Source organism: Poecilia mexicana, unplaced genomic scaffold, assembly GCF_051168715.1.
Source record: "Poecilia mexicana isolate PSO_F unplaced genomic scaffold, ASM5116871v1 scaffold_3, whole genome shotgun sequence".
NCBI lineage: Eukaryota > Metazoa > Chordata > Actinopteri > Cyprinodontiformes > Poeciliidae > Poecilia > Poecilia mexicana.
In genome coordinates, this window is record NW_028263372.1 from 16456245 (window position 1) to 16481922 (window position 25678).

The 25678-nt window shown below is 40.3% G+C and overlaps 2 protein-coding genes across 2 annotated transcripts; both read right to left on the minus strand.

Moving 5' to 3' along the window:
* Positions 1 to 861: 861 nt before the first annotated feature.
* On the minus strand, positions 862 to 13502 carry gas6 (growth arrest-specific 6). Its single transcript, XM_015007961.2, has 15 exons — positions 13037 to 13502; positions 12670 to 12830; positions 10893 to 10917; positions 10731 to 10793; positions 8884 to 9006; positions 7927 to 8046; positions 6545 to 6667; positions 5529 to 5650; positions 5065 to 5183; positions 4400 to 4589; positions 4143 to 4307; positions 3879 to 4047; positions 3436 to 3575; positions 3156 to 3357; positions 862 to 2733 (listed from the first exon to the last, which is right to left on the minus strand). The coding sequence occupies exons 1-15, from the start codon at positions 13113 to 13115 to the stop codon at positions 2582 to 2584; spliced, it is 1953 nt and encodes a 650-aa protein (XP_014863447.2). The 5' UTR covers positions 13116 to 13502; the 3' UTR covers positions 862 to 2581.
* Positions 13503 to 15408: 1906 nt separating this feature from the next.
* On the minus strand, positions 15409 to 24422 carry pros1 (protein S). Its single transcript, XM_015007960.2, has 14 exons — positions 24243 to 24422; positions 23544 to 23701; positions 22574 to 22598; positions 22402 to 22485; positions 22198 to 22320; positions 21918 to 22043; positions 20939 to 21067; positions 20471 to 20711; positions 19332 to 19518; positions 18977 to 19141; positions 18720 to 18888; positions 18002 to 18138; positions 17687 to 17915; positions 15409 to 16203 (listed from the first exon to the last, which is right to left on the minus strand). The coding sequence occupies exons 1-14, from the start codon at positions 24319 to 24321 to the stop codon at positions 16025 to 16027; spliced, it is 2031 nt and encodes a 676-aa protein (XP_014863446.2). The 5' UTR covers positions 24322 to 24422; the 3' UTR covers positions 15409 to 16024.
* Positions 24423 to 25678: the final 1256 nt, after the last annotated feature.

Genomic DNA, 25678 nt, shown 5'->3' on the forward strand with positions numbered 1-25678 from the left:
GCAAGGGCTTCGAAAGAACATCAAACAGTAGATTTTGGAAAATACGTGCATTTTCTTCTTGAGGGGAATAATGCAACATTCCCGTTCGAGTGGTGCATACAGTGACAACCAAAATATAAGTGGAAAAAAAGAAGCATGTCCCCAAGAGTCTTTGTTGACAGCAAGTGGAGAAGAGATGCTATGACGATCAGAAATTCAACCTTACGTAAACACAAACCCTGGCGTTTATCTGCCTTCATTGTGAGAAAAATGTGTATTTCTTGGAAGATTCAACTGAACACAGACTCAGACTACTAGGTGACTTCACTGTATAACTCCAGTTGCTGTAAGTTTAAAAAAAAATGATAATTTAAATATCTTGTTTAAGTAAAAAGCAATAAAATGTGGTTCTGCAACAGCTGTTCTGTCGGGCCGGATCAGAAGTTTCAAGCAGCTTTATTTCAACATGTTTTCCTATAAACCCGACTGTATACATGTCCACTTCTTGTGCTGATGTTGGGGCCTTGCATTTTAAAGGGCCATGGCAGTCTGTTACATAAGCTCACTTTCAACAAACATGTTTCTCAACTTCATTTTAAATGTGTAGTGTTTACTCCCCAGGGAGAGATGGGAATTTAAGGTTCTAAACTCAAAGTTTACTCAAGATCCACTGGTTTTTATTCTTTTCAATCAACCCCGTCCTTTATACTGCACACCTCCGACAAAATGTTTTAAATTCTCTCATGCTGAAAATGTCAAGACTATAACAAACATCAACATGAACTGAAATCTATTATCTTTAGCGCTTTCTGTAATAAAAATAACTCAAAGATGCAGCCCAAATTTAGAACACGACTGTAAAAAAGACCACACACACAAATATTTTTCTTTTTTCTTGAAAATACAATTTTACTCTATAATATAATGTTCATACAGCTGATTTTATTTTTTAAATAGGTTTAAGGGAAGTTAAAACTCAAAAGGCAGACATCTTGCAGCATTGTACACATACTGGCAGTTTAAAGTGAAAAATAAAAATAAGAGAAAATTCAAGATATAACACGATTAAAAAAAACAACAAAATACAATAGAAGGTCAAACTTGATACGCTTGCATTCATTCATAAGAGAACTATAAAATGACAGGGATGTGAAATAACACCGGAGCCCTTTTGGCGTTTCAAGTCAAAATGCTCCTCTGACATTCTCAGCTTTGAAACGTGTTTTGATTTGCTCAGCACCGATAAATTAAAAACGAGCTCCTAAAGACTGATGCTACTTTGATTCCAGGCTATTGTTCTCCTCACCTCTTGGTTTCTGTGTCAAGCAGACAAACTTATTGCCGAAGCTTTCCTCAGACTCAGGCTGAGAGGCTTTTGTGTTTTTTTTTGTTTGTTTTTTTTGTCGTTGAAACGATCCAGAAATATTGCAGCAGAAGTAGTGTTTGCTTTCTGTCATTTCTAAAGCATTTTACAGTAACATTATTTACACACAGTATAATACAGCGCACTCTTCTTGTTCTCAGTAGCTTGTGTGGTGCGATTGATGCAGTGCTTTGTCCGTCGCTCATGGACAGCGCCCCTTCCCGTCTCTTCTGTGCTTCTGTAGCCGTCAGGTTGGTATGTGGCAGGTTTTAACTGTGACTGAGTGACTCGGGGAAAAGAAGGGGAGTCTGTGATGAAGTAAGTGACTAAAGCTCAACAATCAGGTCAGTGCTTCAAAGGATCGGAATCCACCCAGAAAATGCACAGGCCGATAATTTGAGCTGTTACAGTACTGCACCGCTGCAAAAAAATGGTTCACCCGATCGAAGGGGGAGCTGCTGACAAGTTTGGGTTGTTGTTTTCTAGGCACATGGTTGATTTTTTTAAGGTTGCAGGCAGACATGAAGTGCTTTTGCAATCGAGAGGAGATCATAAAAATGGCTCCACGTTGCAGTCCATTTCTACCTGTAACGATGTGCAAGGTCATCAGCAAAACACAAAGCTGTGTTTTCGATGCTGTGGCTCAAGAGGAGATTCAGCATTTTAAGGGCAAATACGAGTCTCGATTCACAATCAACACGTTGTTATGCACCAAACACTCAGAGACGTTTAAGCACCAGATGATGACACTTTCTCTGAGCAGGGTAGTGTAGTGTTTGTTTGTTTGTTTTTTTTTTTTACATTTGTTAGCACTCCCTTTAATCAAGTTTTGGAAATGCCAGCAAAGACATTAAAATAAATCTGTATTTCAACAAAGGTAGGATGTGTAGAACTCCGACCAGACAGGCTCTAACCATTTAACACTGCTTTGAAAATCGTCTGCTGTGTTCTTATGGGCTAATGTGCCTGTAATACGTTGGCAGCTGACATAAAATACAAAATGTATTGCCATGTATTTGCTGGGTTTTATGGATTTTCCTGCTCAGTTGCCACCTGACATGCTGGGGTAGAAATCTCCAGCAATTTATGTAGCAGTGTCAATTAAAAAAAAAAAAAAAGTGTGTTTTATTCTTTTTTCAATCTAAGCTATCTCCCAATGAGTCAAAGCTTTTGGAATTTTAGTGGACATTTTCTCCCCACCCCTATCAAGTCAAAGACCTACTTATAGACCGCTTTGTGTCACAGCTGAGAGTTCAGCAGGGGGCAGGAGTGAGAACGGATGTCGTTGTGTTTGTGGATGGCCTTGTCCAGGTCCAGAGACTGTCCGTTCACTGCGACTTCCAAGCAGCCGCTGTAGGCCGCCGACACCAGCGTGGACACCAGGGAGACGTCTGAGGGAGGAAATGACAACATGTGAGTCAGCAACACCAAAGGTTTTACTCCCGGTGTTGAATCTGCCACTTAGCAAACAAGAGCCCAGCCCCGCTACACGAGCCAGTGTTAATTACTGCTCTGATGTACGATTAGAGGCTCGGAGCTACTCTCTTCTTAAAACAGTGGGTTTTATTTGCTCTAACAAACGGCTCAGAAATGGAGCAACTATGATTAGAAACAAAATGAAACAATGCGCTGCTGGTTTTATTTAGTAAGGTGATGTTTTGGCAGCTGATCAACACTTTGTTGTAGAATGTACTGGAGATGAGGTCTGATAACACTAAGATCATGCAAAATGTTGACTTTCAACTTTACAAGTGAATGTGGAAAGCCAACTTAGGCAAAAAAAAAAAGAAAAAAAAATGGGGTTAGTCGTTACCTGGGAGACCTCCTATAAAGGTGCTCGAATGTGAGAAGACGTCTGTGGTGTATTCTGATTCTTCGCTTCGTCCAGGCTGACCGTCGACCAGAAGGAGAGTCTGGTTACCTGAGATGGTCACCTGGATGTTGTGGCTCTCGCCGTCGCAGAGGGGTGCAGGAGAGCTGGCGATAACCACATCGCCTACAGAAACCAGAATGAACTGAAAAACAAACACGAGATCAGTTTTTACAGGGAAAGAAGATGAATGTATGTGGAGGCCGAGTTATGAATCACTCACATCTCTCCACTCTTCTGTGGTGGGATTGTAGTCAGACAGAGCGATAGAGAGAGGCACTTTGTCCTGGTGAACCAGCGCAAACAGCACTCCGATACCAGAAAGTGGGCGCAGGGTCATCTGGATGCTCATGTTCTTGGACTCTAGAGAGCAGGAAGTTTTGAGTACATGTTGAAAGAGTCGGTGAAAGTCAACTTACAGTCATCAAAACAAGCCTAACAGTGAACTTGATGAATCAGGAATGACAAATTACACTTTGTTGTGCGATGTCCAATGCTTCTGCACAACTATGCACACTTGGGATGGACCTGAATATGTTATTAAAGTCTACCAAAGTTTTAAAAAAGGTATAGTTTCAAACTACTAGATTTTTTTTGTAATGCTGCTTTGTTTGAAGTCCAATCATTCTGAGTTTTCTCTAAGTGTCTGGAGGATAGAGTGATCACCATAGCTGATGTTGAAGAGAGCGAAGCCTGATCCAGGGTAATACGCTCCAGGAGCCTCAGAGCTGAAACACTGCATGTTGTCGTTGGACCGAATAGTTTCTTGGATTGAGGTGTCTTCACCCGTCAGCCAGCGCCACTCCATCATGCAGCCGTCCAGACGGGGATTTATCTACGCGTCAAAGTCAGGACGGTTGGAAAACATCTGAACAGGACCTAACCTCAGTGTGTGGTCAGGAAACCTAACAAGCACATACAAATAAACACCTGATTGACGAGGCCGTCCTCCCTGAAAGGAACTCCTCCGACAGTGAGGTTAAGTTCGTGCATGCCTTTCTTCAGCGTGAACAGGTCGCCGTTTACAGCGATCTTCATGACAGCCTCCCTGTCGATCTTTATCACCAGACTCTGGCCCTGCTCCTCCACTGAGATCTGTGACAACACATCCAAGATGTTTTCAGTAAGTTCAAATTCTTCATGTCGTGTGTAGCTGCTTTTCAAGCCTCTGGGCAGAAACTGCTAACCTTTCTCCACTGGCCGTCGTTGACGAGGGGCCCGCTGCTGGTGACTCTGCTGACGGCGCCGTACTTGAGCTGCAGCTCCAGCTTCCCCTGATGCATTGCGAGGACAATCCAGGAGCTGTTGAGGTGGCCTCCTGCGAAGAAGATCACCCCCTCACTATCGAAGGTGCGGAAGTCAAACTCTGCAGAGAAACTGATGAAGGCAGGAAAAAAAAAAAGAATGGAAAGAAATGAAACATGGTAGAAGCCAAAATGTAGGAAGTAATTTGGCCAAAAAAAAAAAAAAAAAAAGGTGGCATTGACAAAATGCAAGGAGCTTTAATCTTTTTCTGTAGTGTGGAACATTAAAATAGAAAAAGAATTAATAAATTAGTTTAAAAACTGGTCATAATCAAACCCAAATCAGGTGTTTTTGTTCTTTGGCTAACAATTACCCTGCAGTGCCCAATGCCACACCCTGAACATATCATTCATATCTCAGGAGTTCAAACTATAACATTTGAGTTTGTCGATTGAAAATGAATTACTTCCTTGGCTCAAGTTAAAGACAGCCAGACACACCAACATTATCTGAACTAAGGCTGGTACAATGACTTCATTAAGCAGGGTATAAATATAGGGACTGTCTCACACACTGCTGGTGATAAGCATGAGGAACATTTTCTTACCCGGTGTGGACCCTGCGGCGGAAACGCAGCCGCACCACGGGCACGGCGCTGAACATGCGACCCAAATAAAGAGAACGAGGATTTCTCTTCAGGGAAGGCGACATACACGGCGTTATAGGCTGGAGAACAAACCAAAACAATGATACTATCAGGCAGGCACAATGAGGTAGTTTATGAAATGATAAAAGTACACAAGCATCAAAACTGTTTGAAGTCCTGAGTTACGTAATGATGCTTCAAGACCTTTTAGAAATGTACCAGTTCTACCAAACAAAGCATCAAAGAGCAACTGAAAACCTGCAGAGATTATTACAGGAGGTTTGGTTTTTTATTATGAGTAAAAGGCTTTAATTATTTTTATGGGTTCTCAGATGCACCTGTAAACCATTTAACTTAAATGTAATGATAAAGTAAGTAGATTTTAATTCTTGGTTTCCAACAAGAACAGAACCTGATACCACTACCTTACAGCTCCTCAGATCACGACCCAGCTTCCTGCCCTGACGACCGTCACAGAAGCAACGGAAACTCCCGGGAATGTTCAAACACTCCTCCTGGCAAACGCCAGACTGGCACTCATCCACATCTGCAAGTGATAACAGAGGTCGGATGGATTAAAGAGAAGAATGCTTGTGGTGCCAAGATTACAGGGAAGCAGAGAGTTCACGGTCTTATCAAAGATACACCATCATTTTCAGGGAAAACGTAACTTCCAAGAACTAAAAACACACAAAAAAACCCTCGACAAAACTGAAAGAAAGAGGGTTTTCCATCATTTCGACACAGAAGGAATGCACACAACACTTGAGTGAAGAGGTCACTGACGTTGGCCGGGCAGTACTTTGGAGCTTCACGTACAACCTTACATGGCCATGAAAAGATTGGCTTAAATAAACTTCAATCCTCTGAGGGGGACACCGAGGTTATGAAAAGTCTGGTTCCCACCGAGTCATTGTTGGCTTTCATTCTATATTTCCATCATTTGATTCTGTTGTTGTTTCAACTTATAACAACAGTCAAGATAAAAATGTGTTTTTTAGAGCATCTTATTGCATGTCTTGGGAAACACACAGCAGATCAAATAAACACATTAAACTTTAAAGATACATATAATCATTAAACAGGTAATTAGCTGGATGGCTGTCTATGTTTTTAAAATTCCTTGGTCTATGAATCCATATTTGGAGCTCTTCAGAGAACCAAAACAATCTGTGGGTCTTGCAAAAAAGAACTTTGGCTAATTTGCATGTGTGCTTCAAATTTTTTTTTTGGTAGGATAACCTAAAATATTAAAAACACCGTTTGCTCAACAGTGAACTGTTACCTAATTGTGCAGCATTTCTCCACAATATTTTTTGCTTTCTTTTCATGACCTACAGCGGCGCTACATCGGGCGCCTGCTGAGGACAACATCGCTCGCGTGCCAGATCAAATAAAACTGCCCCAGTTTTTCTTATTGTGAATGGCCGCACAGACTCACCAACGCAGCTTTTGCTTTTGTTGTCGTAGACGTAGCCGTCCTCACACAAGCAGTCATAGCTGCCCTTGTTATTCTGACAGAGAGCTGTTCCGCACACGCTTGCATCCTCACACTCGTCGATATCTAAACATATCAAACAAAGTGTATGTTCAGTTCATGTCAAAGTGAGATTTTATGAAATTGTACATTTAAATATTTGTAATCAACAGCAAAACAACATATATGATCAGATGTATCCTCATCCTTAGTTACCTGAAAAACTGACATATATGTTTTATTAAATTCAGCTGTAGGGAATGAATGAATATTTGCTACAATTTGACAATTTGATTTATAGATGATATTGTAAATAACGTGATGCAATCCTTGGAGTTTCTCCTATTATCTCCAGAGACTTTGCTCTCTTCCTGATTTCAGACCATCAGCAAAATTGGATTTTTTAGTCAAAAATAATGTGTAGGTCAGACAAAATACTTTTTTTTTCCCTGAAAAATAATAAGCTCGTGTCTTAAAGTCATGTGTTTTTAAGACCTTTAAATTGTCACACTACCATTCTGAGTACGTGAACGCCATTTACAGTGGTATTAAGTCTGAAAGAGATTAGTTAAAACAAGAGATTATAGATGTTACCAATTTCATTACTTTCTACCTAAAACAATTAATTATAAGAAGGTCCAATACTTGTGAATGTAATATGCTCTTAAATGCATCATTTAACAATGTATATCTAAGATATAACTTAGATATAAAGAGCAACTCTCAGCATATGTTTTAGAATAGTTTAACAAAGAAAATAATTTTCTTTCTCATCGTTTTCACATGAGAAAGTTTGTGATGAATACAAGATTCTTCCTTAAATTAGAAATAAGACTTGAATCTCAAAATGAATATAAACTATTCTAAATCAAGTGTTAGAAGAATTGTTTGTCTTTTGAAGTAGCGAGAAAACCTTAATTCTGTAAAAGTAGACATTATATTTTTCCCTATAATCCTTGGTAAAGTCTCAAATGTTTGTTCTTCAGATAAATAATAATCATGAATATAAAATCTATTCCTCTTCTTTTTGAGTGCAGTTTCTAAAACCTTGATAGAAAGGTGTAGCTCACGCTTCAGATGAAATCCATTTTATTGGCGAGTCATGAGATTGATTTGACTTTGGAGAACAGGTAAATCTGGTTAACAACATTAAAGTAATTACACCAATCAATTAAAGTAGTCTGTGTTCATCACAATAACTTCAATTAAGTCTTTATAAAGTGAGCTTGTTACTCTTCAAGTGGTTCAAAGGAGGAAGGAACCTCAGTAACAAACGGTTATTTGCAGCTGCAGCTGTGATGGGACCCCAGTCGTTAGAATAAATGGTTCAGTGGTTTGTGGCTTACCATTACACATGTGGCGACCCACCAGCATGAAGCCATCATGACAGGAGCAGCGGTAGCTTCCAATAGTGTTGTTGCACTTATGTTCACAACCTCCATTATTTCTGGTGCACTCATTGACATCTGCAGAAAAACCAAAACTACTGTAAACATAATAAGAGAAAACATCCAATCTGAACCTGTGCGGCAGGAAGTTCACTTTAGTTAGAAGGTGCCTGAATAAGATGTTTACTGTAAGAATGATTTGTAAAGTAAATTCTAAGCTTCTGAACAGTGCAGGACTTCTTAATCCCAATGAATTGAATTCTTACTTTCTTAAAGTCCTTAAAAATAACTACGGCACTCTGTAACTGTGGCTGAGGATTGCAGCAGAGGTTTAAGGAGCAAACTTGTCATGTTCTGGAAAAGGTTTGGCCCAAGTCAAATTAAATCTGTTACAGTTTTCCTCTCACAGTAAGGTGGCGGGATGAGTCACAGTGGAAATGTTCCTCTCTCTCCCTCCCATTGGTCCTGGATTTAACTTAAGTATGTTTTCCAGTTCTTGCTTGTACAGCAATATTCCTTTAAATGATGCTGATCTCTGTAGAAAGAAACATTCTTGTTTTGAACTCTAGTTCCTGTTAATGCCATTCAAAGGAATCTAACTATCCTCCCCCGCATGAATAATAACTGCATCAGCAGTTGGGTAATCATATTCCCGTCACAAACAGCTTAAGACGGAAGACATAAGTGAAATAGAAAGAAACTAATTACTTTCACCTTACTAAGATAGATGACCTTAAACCCAAATAAAAACATCTTTTGAGCCAGATCTTTCCATCTGTGGATAGGATAGGGGTTAGCTGTCAGAACCAAGGTCGGAGTGGTGAGATGTCTGCACCGACTATAGGTGACACTGCATAAATTCAACCTCTGCTGAAATCCAGCTCACAATGTCGAGTCATGTGATGATGACCATACCTTTCTCACAATTGGCTCCTGTCCAGCCTGTAAAGCAGTGACAGTGGAAATCGCCCTTTTTGTCCTCGCAGCGCACCGTACCTCTGGCATTGCAAGGAGATGGAGAGCACTGGTCTGGAATGTCTTAAGGGTTTGAAAAACAGGAGGTAATAGGTGTTATTGGTTACCTGTTAAAGGTGATACAGAAGAAAGTGTGTGACATTCACACACTGCATGCAACTGTGAAGCAGAGAAGATAGAGGAAGGACAAATCTCATATTCTGCAAATCAGGAATTCAGTATAAATAGCCTAATGCAGGGTAACCTATCCTCCTGGATATGCCCTATTTGGGTTTTCCCACAATACGAGAGCGGTAGCTCTGAATAGAAAAGATCAAACTGATACCAACTGCATTTTAATGTGTTTACTTTTCCAATTAATACTTCTTCCTTAGTCCTCTATGACATCTTAGGCTTGCGTAAGAGAGTGCAAATCTTGTTTCTTCTGCTACAGTTATCATAGCAGTGGAGTCTGAATGCTTGACAAGTCTGGGCATGTCAGCTCCAGCTCAGTAAGTGACAGAAAAGGACACAGTCTGAAGAAGAAAAACAGAAACTAGTTCATGACACACAAAGAATCAACTCTACAGGCATGCCTATTTCGCATGATACGAATGCACCGTGGTTTCCATTTCCCTCACCTTCATATTTAGGATTTTTAAAACAACAGTATTTATTACAAGCAGAAGATTTGAATGGATTTATGTTCTGCATGCTAAGTCTCTAAAACCGTTCAAAAGACAGTCTGATTACATGCCTAAAAGAACTAGAGATGCTTTTCAAATCATTAAACAGGCAATGACCTTGAATTTCTAATGTAAAAAACGGTTTATGTGCTTAAATGAAAAATCTGCAAAATGTGCTAAGTTTTTTTTCTGATTAACTGATTAATCGTCAGAATAATCGGTAATTAAAATAATCGTTAGATTACACGTGCTACATCCAAAAAGGACAAAACATCTGTGGATGATTTGTTTAAATATAATTAATTATGTCAATCACCCATTAATTCACATGGATTAAATGTTGTCATACTTTCTAAAAACAGCCATTATTAGTTTGATGTTTGTGAAAATGTAACTTTAAGTTAATTGTGAGGACTGAACTGATCAAAGCACTCCAGAGAGCCACCATTCTGCAGTGTAGGGAGGAGAGACAGGATGAATTGGATATGAAATAAAAAAAAAAAAAGTGATGCGGGAGACATTGCGTGCAGTCAGTCGTTGCTGAAAGCACTGCCGTGTCTTTAAGTGCCTCAGTGATGTAGCTGAATCATGGCACCCACCCGGAGACTCCACAGCCAATAGCGTAAAAGCCGGGTAGCTCCACGTCTCCTCTATCCTGATGCAGCAGAAAAATCCTGTCCTCATTTTACGTCGGACATTTTTATTTTTTTTTTTAATCTACGTCACTCCTTCACTGGTTTGGCTCACGAAGAAGCAACTGCAGGGAGTGAATATGTGACGAACGAAGGGGTGTGTCCTCCATCAACCAATGTGCAGCATTAACTGTGGCAAAGTGCTGCAACGTTACTCACGAACGCCTGGGTATCATTTCAGAAAAAAAAAAAAACAGACTAGATTTGGCAAAGAAATCGGGTACAGATAACTTCCACTCTAGCAGGAAAAAGATGTCTCTGAGTGATGCAGAGCAATGTCACTGCAGTGCAGCACAACCGGGCAGCACAATGAGATGCCCTCCTCTGAGTGTAGCATTGCATACAAGTGAAAATTTAAAGAGAAAGAAAGTTTGGGGAAACAATAAGGAATGATCAGTTATAAGTAACCACATTTAAAAATCAAACTTACTATGCACACATGTGATCAGATCCTGCTTTTTCTTTTCAGAATCCCCAAATTTCTCCACACAGCCTGAACAAAGACAAAGAACAGACAGCACAAATGAAGAAATTGCAAATCAAACCAATGGAGAGAGGGAGGATTTAGTGTTTTAGAGAAAAAAGAACTTACCCGTGTACTTGGGATAGAAGTAGTCCTGAATCAGACAGAAAAAGAAAGAAGTTTTAGTTACTTCTGAATATAGATTCATAATTAACAGGGAAATCTTTGTGACACATGATAGTTTTTAAGATATGGAGTCACTTCTATACTGCTTCTCTTACCCACATATGTGTTATAGCTACACAAAAATCTACACACTCCTTCCTCAGAGACTTCCTAAAAAATTTTTCTGTATTCCTAATAGCCATAATATTCCTCAAGGCTCCAGGTTGCAGTACTCAGCCACATGTAGGTCAAAATCTTCAGAAAACTAGCAAAAAGGATAGTCCTCGAGGCACAGAGTCTTGCTGCAGAGAGAACCAATGCACCAAATTAAAGGGCCAGGCTATTTCTTTTTTTAAATAAACCATCACTTCGGGACAATTACAATAAATAAAGGCAGATTATTTCATGCAGCAAATGAGTTGCCAAATTCTAGACTGTTTCTAAACTTAATACTAACATTAGTTACTCGAGTCACCCTCAAGTGGGAACTTGATGTGAGTGTGTATAATGCCACAGAAGATGTTGTTCGGTCTCTGCGGAGCTAAAAAGCTGCAGCAGGAAGAAAATGCAGAGTCGGAAATAGGAACCTTCTGAATGAATAATGTAGCTTTGAACGAGGCTGCAGCTTTATATCACTAAATACTTACCTCTTTAGCAATTATATTTTATCTGACATTTGCTTTACTTATGAGTTCAATCCTCTTTATTTTGTCCCTCTTCCAGTCTTCAAGTCTCTCTGATTTGCTAATCTAATCTAATCAATAATCTGCGAGTCGTAGATTAACACGTTTAAGCGTTCTCAATTCTCTACGTCAAATCCTCACAAGTGTTAGTTAAAGGCCAAAGGATTCCTGCCTTAATGCTGCAAAATGCCAACCCCTCTCACTGTTTTCAGTCATTATTAATCTCAAAATTTTAATTCAAAATATCAAGATCAAAAATTCTCAGAGCATCTTGTACATATTGACACCTGAAACAACCAGTGTTCAGATTTATGTTGTCAAAGACTAAATATGACTGCATAGATTAAGATTCAATTTATTTGGTTCGGTGCTTGTTTACATATTCATCACATGTAGAACATAAGAAGCTTAAAGAAGATAATCTCAGCACACACCACCGTGTTTTATTTCGTGGCTAAATGTCAAGAGACAAAAACAAGGTGTGCCAGTAGTTTAGTGATGCAATGTGTGAAAAAAGGTTTCTCACCTCCTGTTTATTTTCTTTATTAGTCACTTTAGTAAGGGTTTGTTTGCAACTTTGACTTGCATTTGTGAGCCAGTCTGACATACATGGATGCAGAGATTATCCATGTGTTTCTCATATTTGGCAAAAACATAAGCCAAGCAGGCGCCAATACCAATCATACAATTAAATGCATGTCTTTCTGTGCACAAAAGTGGTGAGGAGTGAGTTTAAAGATAGAGGTGTTATTGTAAAAACTGGAAATGATAAGTTGAAGCTTCGTTAATAAGATGACTCAAAGTTGATCACAGAGACAATAGGACAAACAACAACATGTCAGGAGAACAGTGGTGACAGCTAGCAGATCACAGAACACAATAGATTAAAAACACCCAAAGCCCAGACAATGAATCATTACTCTGGTGTCACTTGCAGTCATCAGTTTGAAGTAAATGTGATCATCATGTAAACAAAGCATCGTGCATATGTGTACACATGTAAATGATGGAAGCGGGAACAAACTTGAAAAGTCCAACAAAATTGTTTATATTCTCACCGTCTCTGGGTCGTTTTCAAAAATCTCTCTAGCCTCCTCCTTGGTGCACCTTTCCTCCACACACTCTCTCTCCAAGTGCCCTTGCTTCGTCTCCTCAAAAACTTGGTTTGCTCGCCTGTGTCTTCTCAAAAACTGGTTCGCCTCTTGGGGAGAGATTAAAACTAAAAGGAAAACAAAATGCGCCCTTTAACGAAGACATGTCTAACCATCTGGGAACGAGAAAAATGTTGCGACATACCCCAGGTTAACCGTCAAAACCATTAACGAGGATTGTGACGCGTATATAAAAAAATAAAAAGCAGTGCTTCATATTAAATTGAAATAAGCGAGCTAGCTAGCCTGCCGTAGCATGTAACTGTTTACTTACCACTGTGGGACCAGCGGACGACCAGCAGGATTAGCAGGGCAACCGACGACGAGACGGACTTTGTCGGGGTCAGCCACATTGTTTAGCCGCTAAGGTGGCGCTAAGCTTGAGAAACTTTCTCCTGTCCCGTGTGGTGGTCTCCGAGTCCCGTCTCTGTCCGAGCTAACGTCGGTGTGAAACACTGCAGGTATTCAGGTAACCTCCGCCGTCTCCGTCCGTTAGCAGCTTCCAACGTCTCTGTCGCCTCGAGGACTAAACGTTGCTCTTTCAAACAGCACGCGCACAGAATAAAAACAGTCGAGCCTGTCTCGTGTCTGCGGTTCAGCTCGTCCCCATTGCGTTTTGGATGCACTTTCCTCTCCCTGCTTCGTCCTCTGTGTACCGGTGTGGGTCTGCAGAGAAAGACTGCACGCCTCAGCCCTTGTTGCAGGTTACGGTGGTGCTTCTGGAGGGGGAGTTGCTCTGAGGAGTTTGTAATGATGCAGTTGTCCACGCAACTCCATCCCTCCCTCTCCTCAGCGAGTGTATACGGCCACCCCATTATACACTGGAAAAAAACTGATTTCACCTTACTTCAACTATTGGCTTAGGTGGAATGCAATGCAGATAAGTAATGCGGTGTTTCTGTTCAAGTTTGAGGAATGTGGCTCTCCAAAATGTTAACACTGAATATAAGTTTTGTTTTTGTTGTTTTTTGGGGGGTCAATTGTAATCTGATCAAGGTGACCGATTCAGGGGTAGGTATGACTTAATGAGGAGTCAATGTGAGTTATTATTATGTGGTTAAGCACTGAATTATTCATCCCCCTTTAAGATTTGTGTCTGTGAATGTTAGCATGTTACTTCTAACTGAAAATAATGTTAATGTTTGGAATAGGTAAGACAGAATCCTACCTTCAGTCTGCCAGATAATCTGTGAAGTGAGCCAAAGATTAAGGTAATGGCAAGGAGGCCTACCAACCTCGAAGACTTGGAGCCCACACCACAGATAAATTGTCAAAACAAGTTCAAAGCAGATCGGCAATGGTAAGAAGAGATTGTTTACTGTAATTACAATACAGATATTAACATTGTTATTAGAAAATGTGATTAACTGGAAAGCTGTTAAATATCCCACCTTTCATTCAATTACCGCTGGAGATAGCCACCAACAATCCTGCAAGGACAAGTGGGTAAAGGTAATAATTGGCATATGAATAGACTATTGAAAAAGTTTATAGTTTTGAAATTCATACTCTGTTTACATTTTATTATTGTTTTCTGAGAAATGTCAAAATTTTCTATCAGGGAAAATAAATTATTGATTGAATTAAAACTAATTTAGAGTTAATCTGCCAGGGGTTTGAATAATTTTTGACTGAACTGTTTTGTGAGACTTGAATTGTTTTTAACATTAAGTTTGCATATCCATTCACAAGAGTATTTAGAAAAGTCACATTCTCTGAAACGTTTTTTTTTTCTTAATGGTTAAAAATTTTATTTTTACTTTCATATAAGTACTGCCCTTTCTGGTCTAGTGACGCAGTGGAAATACTGTTGCGTAACTCAGAAAACCTCCCGCAGTTGTTTTTATTCTTGCAGAAAACATTTTTTTGCCAAGAAATCATTTTTAGTTTGTTTCATTTCCTGTAAATTAGATGCAAACAGTTTCATTTTCATATTCTTGATACTGTACACAATTATCATCCCTTTTTTGAGTTACATTTTTTTTTTTTTAGTTTTCATTTCTGCTCCCATGATTTTTGTCTTTTTGGTATTGAAACACGGTCAAACGTTTCAGTACCCATCTACCATGTGAACACAGTTCTTGTGAGGATTAAGAATAAGATTTGTGCTTTTATTCAGACTCAACCTAACTTTTAAGCATTAGCTTAAAAAGTTTTCAACATTTTAGTGAAATAGGAATAAAACATCCATAAAATAGTTTTTAAACTCAACTTTTTCTGTTCATATGTGTACTGAAAGCAGAAGGGAATAATTCACTTTGTTTTGAGGTATTTTTTAATACATCAAATTAATAAACAGAATTAGTGTCATTTTGGCACACAAAGTTGGAAAAAAACTGCCTTGTTGAATATAGAGCCAGCCCTAAGCAATGCAATCTAATCTGCAACATAGGTACCCTAAATCAGCAGGAATGCCTGAGAATCTACAGAGTAGATTGCAAAACTTTGGAGAGGTTATTAAAAAGAAGTGCTTACTATTAAATTAGCAAATTCCTACTGTTTGCATTTGTGCTGCTGTCACATTTCATGTACATGACAGCATAATTTTAATCAGTCAATACCTGACCCTGTTCTGTTTAATGAGTTTGAATTTAAACTCAGTATTATTTGAGGCAAGAGGACAGAATTAATAAAATGTAAGAACCATTGCTTTAATTCAGTTTTATTAAAATAAACATTGAGGAAAAAAAGAATAAACACCAGAAAGAACTACACGGTTTGTCTTTTATATACACTGTGAATTGCGCACCCATAATATTATCAACCGAGCTGGAGACCAAAAGTTTCGATAACTGTGTGACCCAGATCAGTACCGTAGATCCAAAGACACATGAGTGGGAGGCCTCCAGGTTCTGCCTCTTTTTCTGAGACAGACACAGATAGGAACGTGACTGCAGCAAGGACAGGGTGCTATCAGAGCCTGGTCAACAGTGACCATTTGTTTATTTATCTACACAAAGGCAACCGTATGTTGCTCAGGACAAACTGCTACTGCAGAACGCAACTCTTTCTGTCAAAATATCTTGAAAAATTGCACATTTATTGCAACAAACTGCTACAACCATAATGTCCAGCTTTTGCTGAAGCTAAGACCAACCAAAAAACCCGGAATAAAAAGGGTGAACAAAGTTACACAGCATGGATGAAGGACAGCTCTTAAAACCCCATTTTCTACCTGACACATCCCCAGAGGTGTCCCATGTGGGGTGTTGGCTAATTTGAGAAGTTTTTTTTTTAATGGTTTGCTAATTAAGGCCACTTCCTATGCAGGGCGATGTACATCAGGGTGTCCTGGGTCACTGACAGGAGGACAGGAATGAGACTTTATGCTGTTGTGTTTACTCAGTGCTTCGTCAAAGTCCAGCTGTCTGCCATTTATGCTGATGTCCATACAGCCGTGGTAAAAGGCTGACACAGGCGTGGCAGGCAAAGGGATGTCAGCTGAAAGAAAGAGAGTTGGGGGGGGGGGGGAAGCTCATAAATGGACATAAACATCAGTTAAGTCTCTAAAGCTACTGGACTTTTTTTTTGTAAAATAATTTCAATTGTCTTTATGTATAAAACAAAAATTCCACAATAGACTCATAACTTTCCCTCCCTGACCAACGACTAAACATTGGACAGGGAGGGTTTCCTGTTTTAGAATAACCAAAATTGCTTTTGTGTAGCATTTTCAAAATGATAACAGAAATTTTAGAGAAGTCTTTATCAACAGTTTACTGAAACCTTTCAGCTGTATGAATCAAACAACCTTTGCTTCTCGTCTTGCTTTTTGAGTGATGGCTTCTTCCTCAACAAGTGGCCTTTCAGCACATTTCAGTTCCTGACGTGCTTCACTGTGGATTATGGCATTCTCTCACTGGCTTCAGTAACCCTCATGACACCTTTTGGTTTTGTTCTGGGACACATTTGCACATTTTGCACCAAAACAAATTCATCTCTGAGACACAGAACACATCTTCCTCCTGAACAGTGTGAAGGCTAGACATTCTCCTGGTGTGTATACCTTTGTACAAATATGTCACTTTTAGGTATTTGGAAGTTGTGCACAAGAATTCAAACACATGAGGTCCAGAGTCCTCTTCCTGATATCTCTTGCTGGTTTATTTTCTTTTCTCCATCTCACCACTCTGGCATTAATCAGATAGGAATAAGTTTGGTAACTAACCAATCGAAAACGGTAAACATTTGGTCTGGAATAATGTCAGAAAAACAAGTGACATGCCTAAAACATGCCATATTTGTTTTGTTTTTGTTGTTGTAAAATGTCATTTAATCAGGATAAAGTCCAAAACAAGCTTCCCTCCTTATATGCCCCTTTCTGTGACATCACATCAGCCAAATGACAACTAATCTTTTCTATGCGTCCATTTGAATACATCTTCTTCTTTCTTCTTGTTTTTTTTTATATATTTTGTTCTTTCTTCTTGTTTTTAATCAAATTCTTATAGTGTGTGTGTATAGTGTTTACACTAAAGTTTGATAAATAGCTAAATTTTTATGCCTCTTGAGACACAAAAAGCAGAATTGGTAGTGTTTTAGTTTTTTTTAGTTTTTATTTTGCTTCAATGCACTTCAGAAAAATGTAGTACCTAGTAAAATCCTGCAGTGGGAATCCATGCTTCATTACCCAGCCGTGTTTTTACTACCAAGGAACATTCGCTAGTGAAAAATGCATCACTTGATAGAAGCTCAAACAACTGATTGTCTTGACTAAAGCAATAAAATATTGCACACTCTACTAAGTGTTGCCACACTTTAGTATCTGTTTCCTCCTGGCAGTGCTATAGCCCCACCCTGAGGCTGAAATGTGTAAGCTTTGATAGATCCACCACATTCCTAACTTACATTCCTTCCTTAAGATTCATGTCTGGGCTTCTATCAGACTTAAACATGAAGTTTTAACCTTTGTTCTTTAACTTACGTGGTATCCCGCCAATGTACGTGCTTATGGGATTTTGCATGGTGGTGTTGAGCTGCTCCAGGGCCTTCTGCAGGGTTTCAGATTTTATGTAGCCAACAGTGGAGGAGTTTGCAGAGATCTGGATTTCTGTCGGAGTCACGTTCAGCTGCACCATCAACCGATCGGGGTAACACAACATAAGCGAGTCCAGCGTGGCCACAGAGACGCCGTCCAGGAACACTTGCAGGTTCTGCAGTGGAGATGCACATAAAGTTACAAAAGTTTGATCTAATGCGGACATGAGTTTATTTCCAATATCAGTATTGATTAACTCACTGCATCTTCCTCCTCCTTTGTTACCACAGCAATCGACAGGGGGACTGAGTTGTTGTAGACAAGAGCGAGGAGGACGCCTGTGCTCCTTGATGGACGGATGTTCATCGTTATATCCACCTTCCAGCTCCCAGAGTCACCTATTTGTGCAAAAAATGCATAATTACTGTTCAAATTAAACAGGACGATTCAGCTACCTTCAAATTCATAGGCTCCAATTATAATACATGTTCAATTAGTGGTGAAGAATCTGAAGCTTGTTGGAGTTTATATGCCACCTGGAGATTGCTCAATTATATCTCACTAATTCGAACTTTTGGCTTGTTTATCCACTCATGGTGTGTCACCAAACCTTGCTCCAAGATGGTCTTTTCAGTGAAATCGGTGGACTTTGTCAACATGAAGCTAATTTTTAGAACTATGGAACCAAGTACTGAGCCATTTGGAAAGCGCCAAAGGTATTAACCTTGACCCGAAGTTCACCTCTGATTTTCAGTAGAGTCTGTGCAAGTTTTACATTGAAGCCTGAGGGTTTTCTTTTTCCAAGCAGGAATTTTTTTTCAAATATATTGTTTCTTTTTATACTGTATTATTGCTTTCTTAAAACTAAGACAGCATATTCAACTCTACAGTCAGTCCTGCTGCAGCGCCTTATGATTACTGAAGCACACACTCAAAGCTTTCCCACAGGGATTAATAAAGCATGACTTAACTTACTCACTGTAGTCTATGTCGAAGTGTGCCAGTCCAGCCCCTGAGAAGAAAGACCCTCTTTCCACGTAGACGAAGCAGTGTTTGCTCTCCTTCTCCTGAATGACCTCTTTGACGCCGGATGCTCCCTGGTTCATCAGGTTCCAGCCACGGATGCAGCCGTCGAGTCGGGGATTGATCTGATGGAAGAACAGTTTGGATTTTATGTGTCAAACACATCCACTTAGTCCTGATCGTTATTTCTCTGCTCTAACTGGGCCGGCTTACAGGCTTCATGATGTTGTCTGTGCGGTTGGGCAGCCCGGCGATGTAGACTTTGGTCTCCAGTTTGCCGTTGACTGAAGTGAAGAGATTCTCGGGGCTGTTGATGCTCATCACGGCCTCCTTACTGATCTTCACGCTGATGCTGCTTTCCAGCTCGTCCACCGAGATCTGTGTATCACACAGACAATGTCGCACTGCATCACTTTGCGTTGGGCTGACGCCTCACAGCTTTCAGAGCAGAACCTCTGTAATCAGTTCAGCTTATCGATCAAGACATCAGCAATCTCTCCGTCAGCTAGAAGGAAGGAACCTGCTTTTTCTGGGTGCAGCAATTCACTGACGTGTCGCGCTACCTTACCACATGCCACTGTCCGTCATTGATGGCTTTTCCTCCGCTTGTAACCTTGTAGGTGTGCTGGTTTTTAAACTGGACTTCAATGCGGCCAGCCCTCAATCCCAACATGAACCACGAGTCCGGGGCGGACTCGGCATACAGAACAACTCCCTCTGGGTCAAAGGTTCGGAAGTCAAACTCGGCCGCAAATCTATCGAAGACAAAGAAAGATGAAATAACCCTCTGGACAATCATGACTGTCATTATGGACGTAGTCATGGTAACAGTATCTTCAGCATCTCTTATCATGCTACAGAGACTTCAGTACAATTCACGTAAAGAAAAGAAAGAACCGCACTGTTTTTATTCTGGCGTTTATTAAGATGAATGAAGTATTTGAATAACGGTGGCTATTGCACCACCACTGATTGCTTAATACTTCTCAACCAACAAATCTGGGCCGTGAAAGGAGTTTGTTAGGGCTGGGTGAGTACTCAGGAATAGCCTAATGTATGAAACCCATTTGAGTTGACAAATGTGGATCATATCGGCAAAACCAGTCGGACATCCTTTGTAGGTCTTAAAGGTGTTTATTATAGTTCTTGTTATGATATGATGTCAATTCACAAAATGAAGCAAAATATTCTGAAAATCTATCACACCTATAATTCATGTGGACCATCCCATCTGGGGTTAAATTTCCAGACAGTTTTATTTCCATAAAAGTCCAATATGTAAACGATTATTGTTGTCCTCCTTGTCAATGTGGTATAAAAATGGTCTTAAGAAAGTTTTAACCAACAAAACCAAAAGTGCTGCTAAGCCACAAATTCCACCAACAAGACAATACAAACAACAAAAATACAGGACTGAATCATCAAGAAACCAAATTTAACCAGTCATTCAAGTCATTAAAGTATCAAGACAGTTACTATAATAAAATCCAATATTCCCTAAAACAAACCAAGATATACAGATGAATAAAGGAACACAAAACTATCTCAAAACCCAAAGGTGACAGCACTTTTTGCTAGGGAGCTAGGGAATTTTGTTTCATGTGTAGAAAACATCTGCAGTCTCAGAAATGTTCACTAAATGTAGAAAGACTGAACCACAGTTACACTCATCAGCACATACCATACTTAGGCTTGTTAAACACCTACTTTGTGTTTTCAGGAAGGCGAAAGCGCAGGTAGATGACTGGAAAGCCTGCAAACTGCTCCCCTAGGTAAAGCATCTCGGGGTGTTTAAAGTCCGTCAGGTCCACGCAAACGGGGATCCTCTCGCAGTATCGTTCGTCTGCCGCCAGCTGTAACCCCCGACGGCCATCACAGTGGCACGAGTAGCTGCCCACCGTGTTGTGACACGTCCCGTCACACGAATGCGTCTCGCACTCGTCCACATCTGCAACAACGAGAGGAAAATTTTAAAAGACATTCGGATTGCTTGGTGAAATACACGAGGAGACAGTCTTGGAGGTAAAATAATAATGGAAAAACAACTGGAAAGCAAAAACAACTAGCAAAAAGTGAAGAAGGTTTCAAATGCTGAGAGTCACTAATGTATAAAACACCTAAAATGACATTATGTGCATGTCAGGTGAGGCAGAGTCTGGCAGGGTAAAATCTCACCATCGCATGTCCTGGAAGTGAAGTTGTATTTAAATCCGAGGGGACACCGACACTCATACATGCCTGGTGTGTTGACACATTTAGCTGGTAGTTCGCAAATACTGGGGTACAACACACACTCATTGACGTCTGGAAAGAAATACAATAACAGTTTTGTTAGACATCAAAATATAAACAGTTTAAGGAATATTCATAAGGTTTACAAGATAAATCTAAATGTACACCGTCTCTGGTAAAAAAAAGAAATAAAACATCTCATTTGAGATTTTATGTGGCACCTTAAAATGCCGTAAGATTTAGATTAGAATCAATTTATAGCAACACTGCAAAGTCTGTCATTAAAATAATAGAATTCTGAGTAGGAGCTGGGGTGAGCAAATTGGTTTTTACGGTTTGTTTACTTGTCGGGGCACGCAGTGGATAGCAGCAGAAACTCTACATGACGCTCACATGCACACGCAGCAGAGCGGCTTACTCACTCACTCACTCCCTGCAACCCGCCAAATGAAAACAGAAAGCCAAATCATCAGACCGGCTGAGTTCATGTTTGTGAAGACTTTGTACTGGACAACACTCGAAAGATAAACAGTGAGCTGCCCACACAGAACAAAACAGGAAATGTCCAGATGATCAAAATAGGACAGTGGACATCGAAAAACCGTATGCTATTTCAAATAGCCTAGAGCTATTGGACTGTTTTGGTGTTTTCAGCAAACCTGCTGGCCTGTCGGGTCAGAAATAACAAATGATGTGCTCCCTGAGGGCAACAGCTGGGGGAGCAGAGTTTGTGATTTGAGGCATGAAGAGTTCAACTATCCACATGAATAACTAGCAAGAAAAGTATCAGAATGAAAAACAAACTGTCTGTGTGCTCAGCTGTTGAGTAGAAGGTTTTTTTTTTTGTTTTGTTTTTTTACCGTGAAGTTGTAAAAACGTCAACTTCACCTGCCAGAAATCGTTTAAAAATAAGAGGTCTTACCAATACAGTTGATCTTGTCAATGGTGGCGAAGCCTTCATCACAAAAGCAGTGAAAACTACCTGGTATGTTGTGACATTTTTGGTTGCATCCCGCTAGAAACTCAGGATCTGAGCACTCGTCGATGTCTGCAGAAACCAACAGCCATGACAAAGCAATGTTCAGTCACTAAAAGGGCTTACAATTATATTCAGTTAAAGTTTAAAAGCACCATTAAAGTAAACACTTGTGCTTAAACATCCAACAAAAAAAAAAAAAAAAAGCCAACTAATGATAACTGACCATCCTCACAGCGATTCCCCTTCCAGCCCGGCTTGCACACACACGTGAAGGAGGCCTGGCCATCGACGCAGCGCTCTGAGCCCTCCTTGTAGCACGGGTACGGCGTGCACTGGTTACTGAGCTCTGGTTTAGGACACACCGACCCACAGGGCATGACGCTGGCAGCAATTCACAGCAAAAGCAGACCCTGTGTTAAAATCTCACCCGTTACGCAGGTTCGAAGGTCAGGCGGGATGTTTGACTGCGAGTTGTGGTTGTTGATGCCGACGCGGTGGGAACCCAAGCACACTGCAGAAAGAAGAAAACGAGTCACGGGTATGAAAGCACGAGATGCTGAAAATAGCAACAAAAAATAAAATAAAATAGCAAAACTCACAGACATATTTGGGGTAGAAGTATTCCTGCAAAAAAAAAAAATGTGACAGATTGACAAATGTTAGATGTTTCATACATGGGGACTTAGAACAAAATACGTCCTAAATCAGCCTACAACCGGTGTTCTGAAGAATTAATTATTTAAATCACCAGTGCAACAATTATTGGCTTCCTTAGTGTTTGTCAAAGTTAATGTATCTGAACCAGTGTCTTAGTTTTTATTTACATTTCTTTTTGGTTGATCAGACTTTCTATGGACCTTAAATTAACAATCCATGTTTAAATGGCGTTTATCCCCCCAATATGCAACAGGAACAGGAAGTAATTTAAAAGTCTTTGTTAAAGAGCTGCAGGTAAAGAGTGACATCTTTCTCGTCATCAAGTCTCCATAACAACCATTAGATGTTATTTAGAACAACAAACCCTCCAGGTGGGTCTGAAGACAGACAAATAATTTAAGTTCTATTGCATGGTGGAGGGACTGTGATGCTGTGGGCTGCTTTCTATCCCAAAGGCCCACAGATCATTTTTTAGTTCACACGGCTTCATTGGATTCTTGGATTCTTTGTAAATAAATGTGGCACGAGTTAAAGTCCAAACAACCAGGAGTTGACCCACTTTTTATTCATCTGTTATTCATGTTGCTTTTCTTTCGATGATTTGACACATTTGAAGATGTGAACTTAAGCTTCTCTCAAAGTTTTCAAAGATTTTCACAAATCTGAAGCATGATCTGCAAATTCAATTTCTAGTGAAGCTGGAGGCTTTATTTATTTATTTATTTATTTATTTTTGCTTTACATTTCTTCCAACTTCGCTGCCTGTGTGTGTTCTTTCAGTGCTCCCCTATACTCCGTTTCATTCGCCATTCCTGATGCTCCTCTAATTTATTTTCTGCAGAAGCTGGTTTCAAAGTCTGACATATCCTGCAAATGCAGCAACATCTGATCTAACCCGGGGGGCACCCTTACCGTCTCCGGGTGGTTCTCGAAGATCTCCCTTGCCTCCTCCTTGTTGCACACCTCCTCGATGCACTCCCTCTCCAGGTTGCCCTTCTTGCTCTCCTCAAACAGAGAGTTGGCCCTCCGCTGCCTGCTCAGGAACTGGGAAGCTGTATTCTGGTTCAGGACTAACACAGACACCCTGGTTCAGAATCATCTTTACCGTCTCCAAACAGCCACAGCTTCTTTGTGTAAAAGACAATAGGAGATTTGCTGATTTGGAGGTTCCAATAGTGATTAATGCAGTATAGAAATACCACAAAGCCTGACTGATCCCCGCAGGAATGCAGAGGAGTCTCTTCCCTCATGACAGCTGGCCCATGTGTTTCTGGACTAACCTAATTGCTTCTCTATGAATTGGCAATGAAAAGAGTTCATTGCGAAACCGTTATTTCCCAGAAATAGCCCCCCTAGTTGTTGTAAGCGGCTCATGTTGTCCAGGCTTTTTGTTTCACGGTGTATGAGAGTCATGACCCTTCCGCCTCCCCCACTGATTATCTCTCTCTTTTTTTTTATGTAAAAGTCCTGCAACTTTCCGAGCTGGTTTCATCCAGACTGAAAGCTCAATCTGGGGCCACGGTTTGAGTTTTAATGCACCCTGACGAGCTCTGCTCCGTTAATGTCAGCAACAACAACAAAAAACCCGCAAAATGCAGCGATTGTACTTACATCGATAAGCATCGGCGAGCGCCACTAGTAATACGAGACAAGCCAAGGGTTTCCCAAGAGCCCGCTTCTGCCTCCACATAGTCGAGCCGTTCTTCCAGCTACAGGCCACGGTTTGGCTTAGACTGACCGAGGGCAGGTCGGTAAGACCGGGGGGAAGTCGGGGGGCAAACTTTATTTTTCCCGAAAGTGTTTTTGTGGGGGGAAAAAAAGGAGAGGGAGGGAGGCAGCTAGGGAGCGCTGCTGACACGCTATTGACGCTCTCTGGCTTTTGTTTACTCAACGTGGCTGAACTCAGGCGGAAAATAGCGTTACTAAACACAATAGAGGACAGGGGGCCCGCAGCTCAACCAATACGCAATATTGCATGTTTTATAGTATTTTAAAATATTAATGTCCAAGTTAAACAAGGATTAAATGTCCTTGATTTAGGAGTTTTATCTCCTAAATCACTGGGGGTCCAAAGTGCGGCCAGTGGGCCATTTACGGGCCTCTAAAGGATTTTGGACGGCTCCCAGAGCTCAGATCTGGAAAGGAGCAAATCTGGCCAGCAAGTATAGGTAGTTGATGGGGGTGGATATTTTCTCCCTCTATATCTATATTCACATTTATTAAGAGAAGTTTTGCATTCATCTTAATTTTGGAGCAACTCGAACCACAAACATCGACCTCATTTTTCTCAAAAGTAAATCTTAGGTCACCAATAAGAAAATCTGCTTTAAAAAACATTGAAACTGTGGGTCTTTTTATAATTTACAGATCCGTTTTTTTTTTTTTCTTTTACAAAAACTCCACCGTTTTGTTGATCTCAATAAAACTGACATCTTTTTAGTTCATTATTGAAAACATACAGGAAAAAAAATTAATTGTTTTTCCGTTCTTGTGGCCTTTATCTGAGAGTGGTCAGACAGGAAAGAGGGAGAAAACATGCGGCAAAGGTCATCGGGCTGGGACTCAAACCTGTGATGGCCGCTTTGAGGACTAAGGCCTCCATACGTGGGTTGTGTGCTCTGCACCACCACAGTGCCCAAAAAGTTAGTTCTAAAAATGTTGGGTGCTATGGTGGCGCAGTTAATAAAGCACAACCCGTGTATAGAGTATAATACTTAAGTAGCTGGTTGGATCTCTATAAAAACAAAAGAAATAACTCCGGATCTCTCTTGGTAGGTGTTTAGTCAGAAGAATACATTGCAAAGTAAATTGACAATAGGCAATCTAGCTGCCTCAACAGCAATTGTTAAGTTTCTACAATTGGTTTTAAACACACATACAAGCCAGAAGGCTGTTATATGCATGTTTTTGTGGACCAAAATGAGACCAAAATAAAGCTTTTAGCAACATTTCAGCATCTTTATCTGGGGAAAAGGTGATGGTGGCATAATTATGAAACCTAGCTTATCACACCTAACACTTTGCTTGACTTAAATATCTCTATAAGC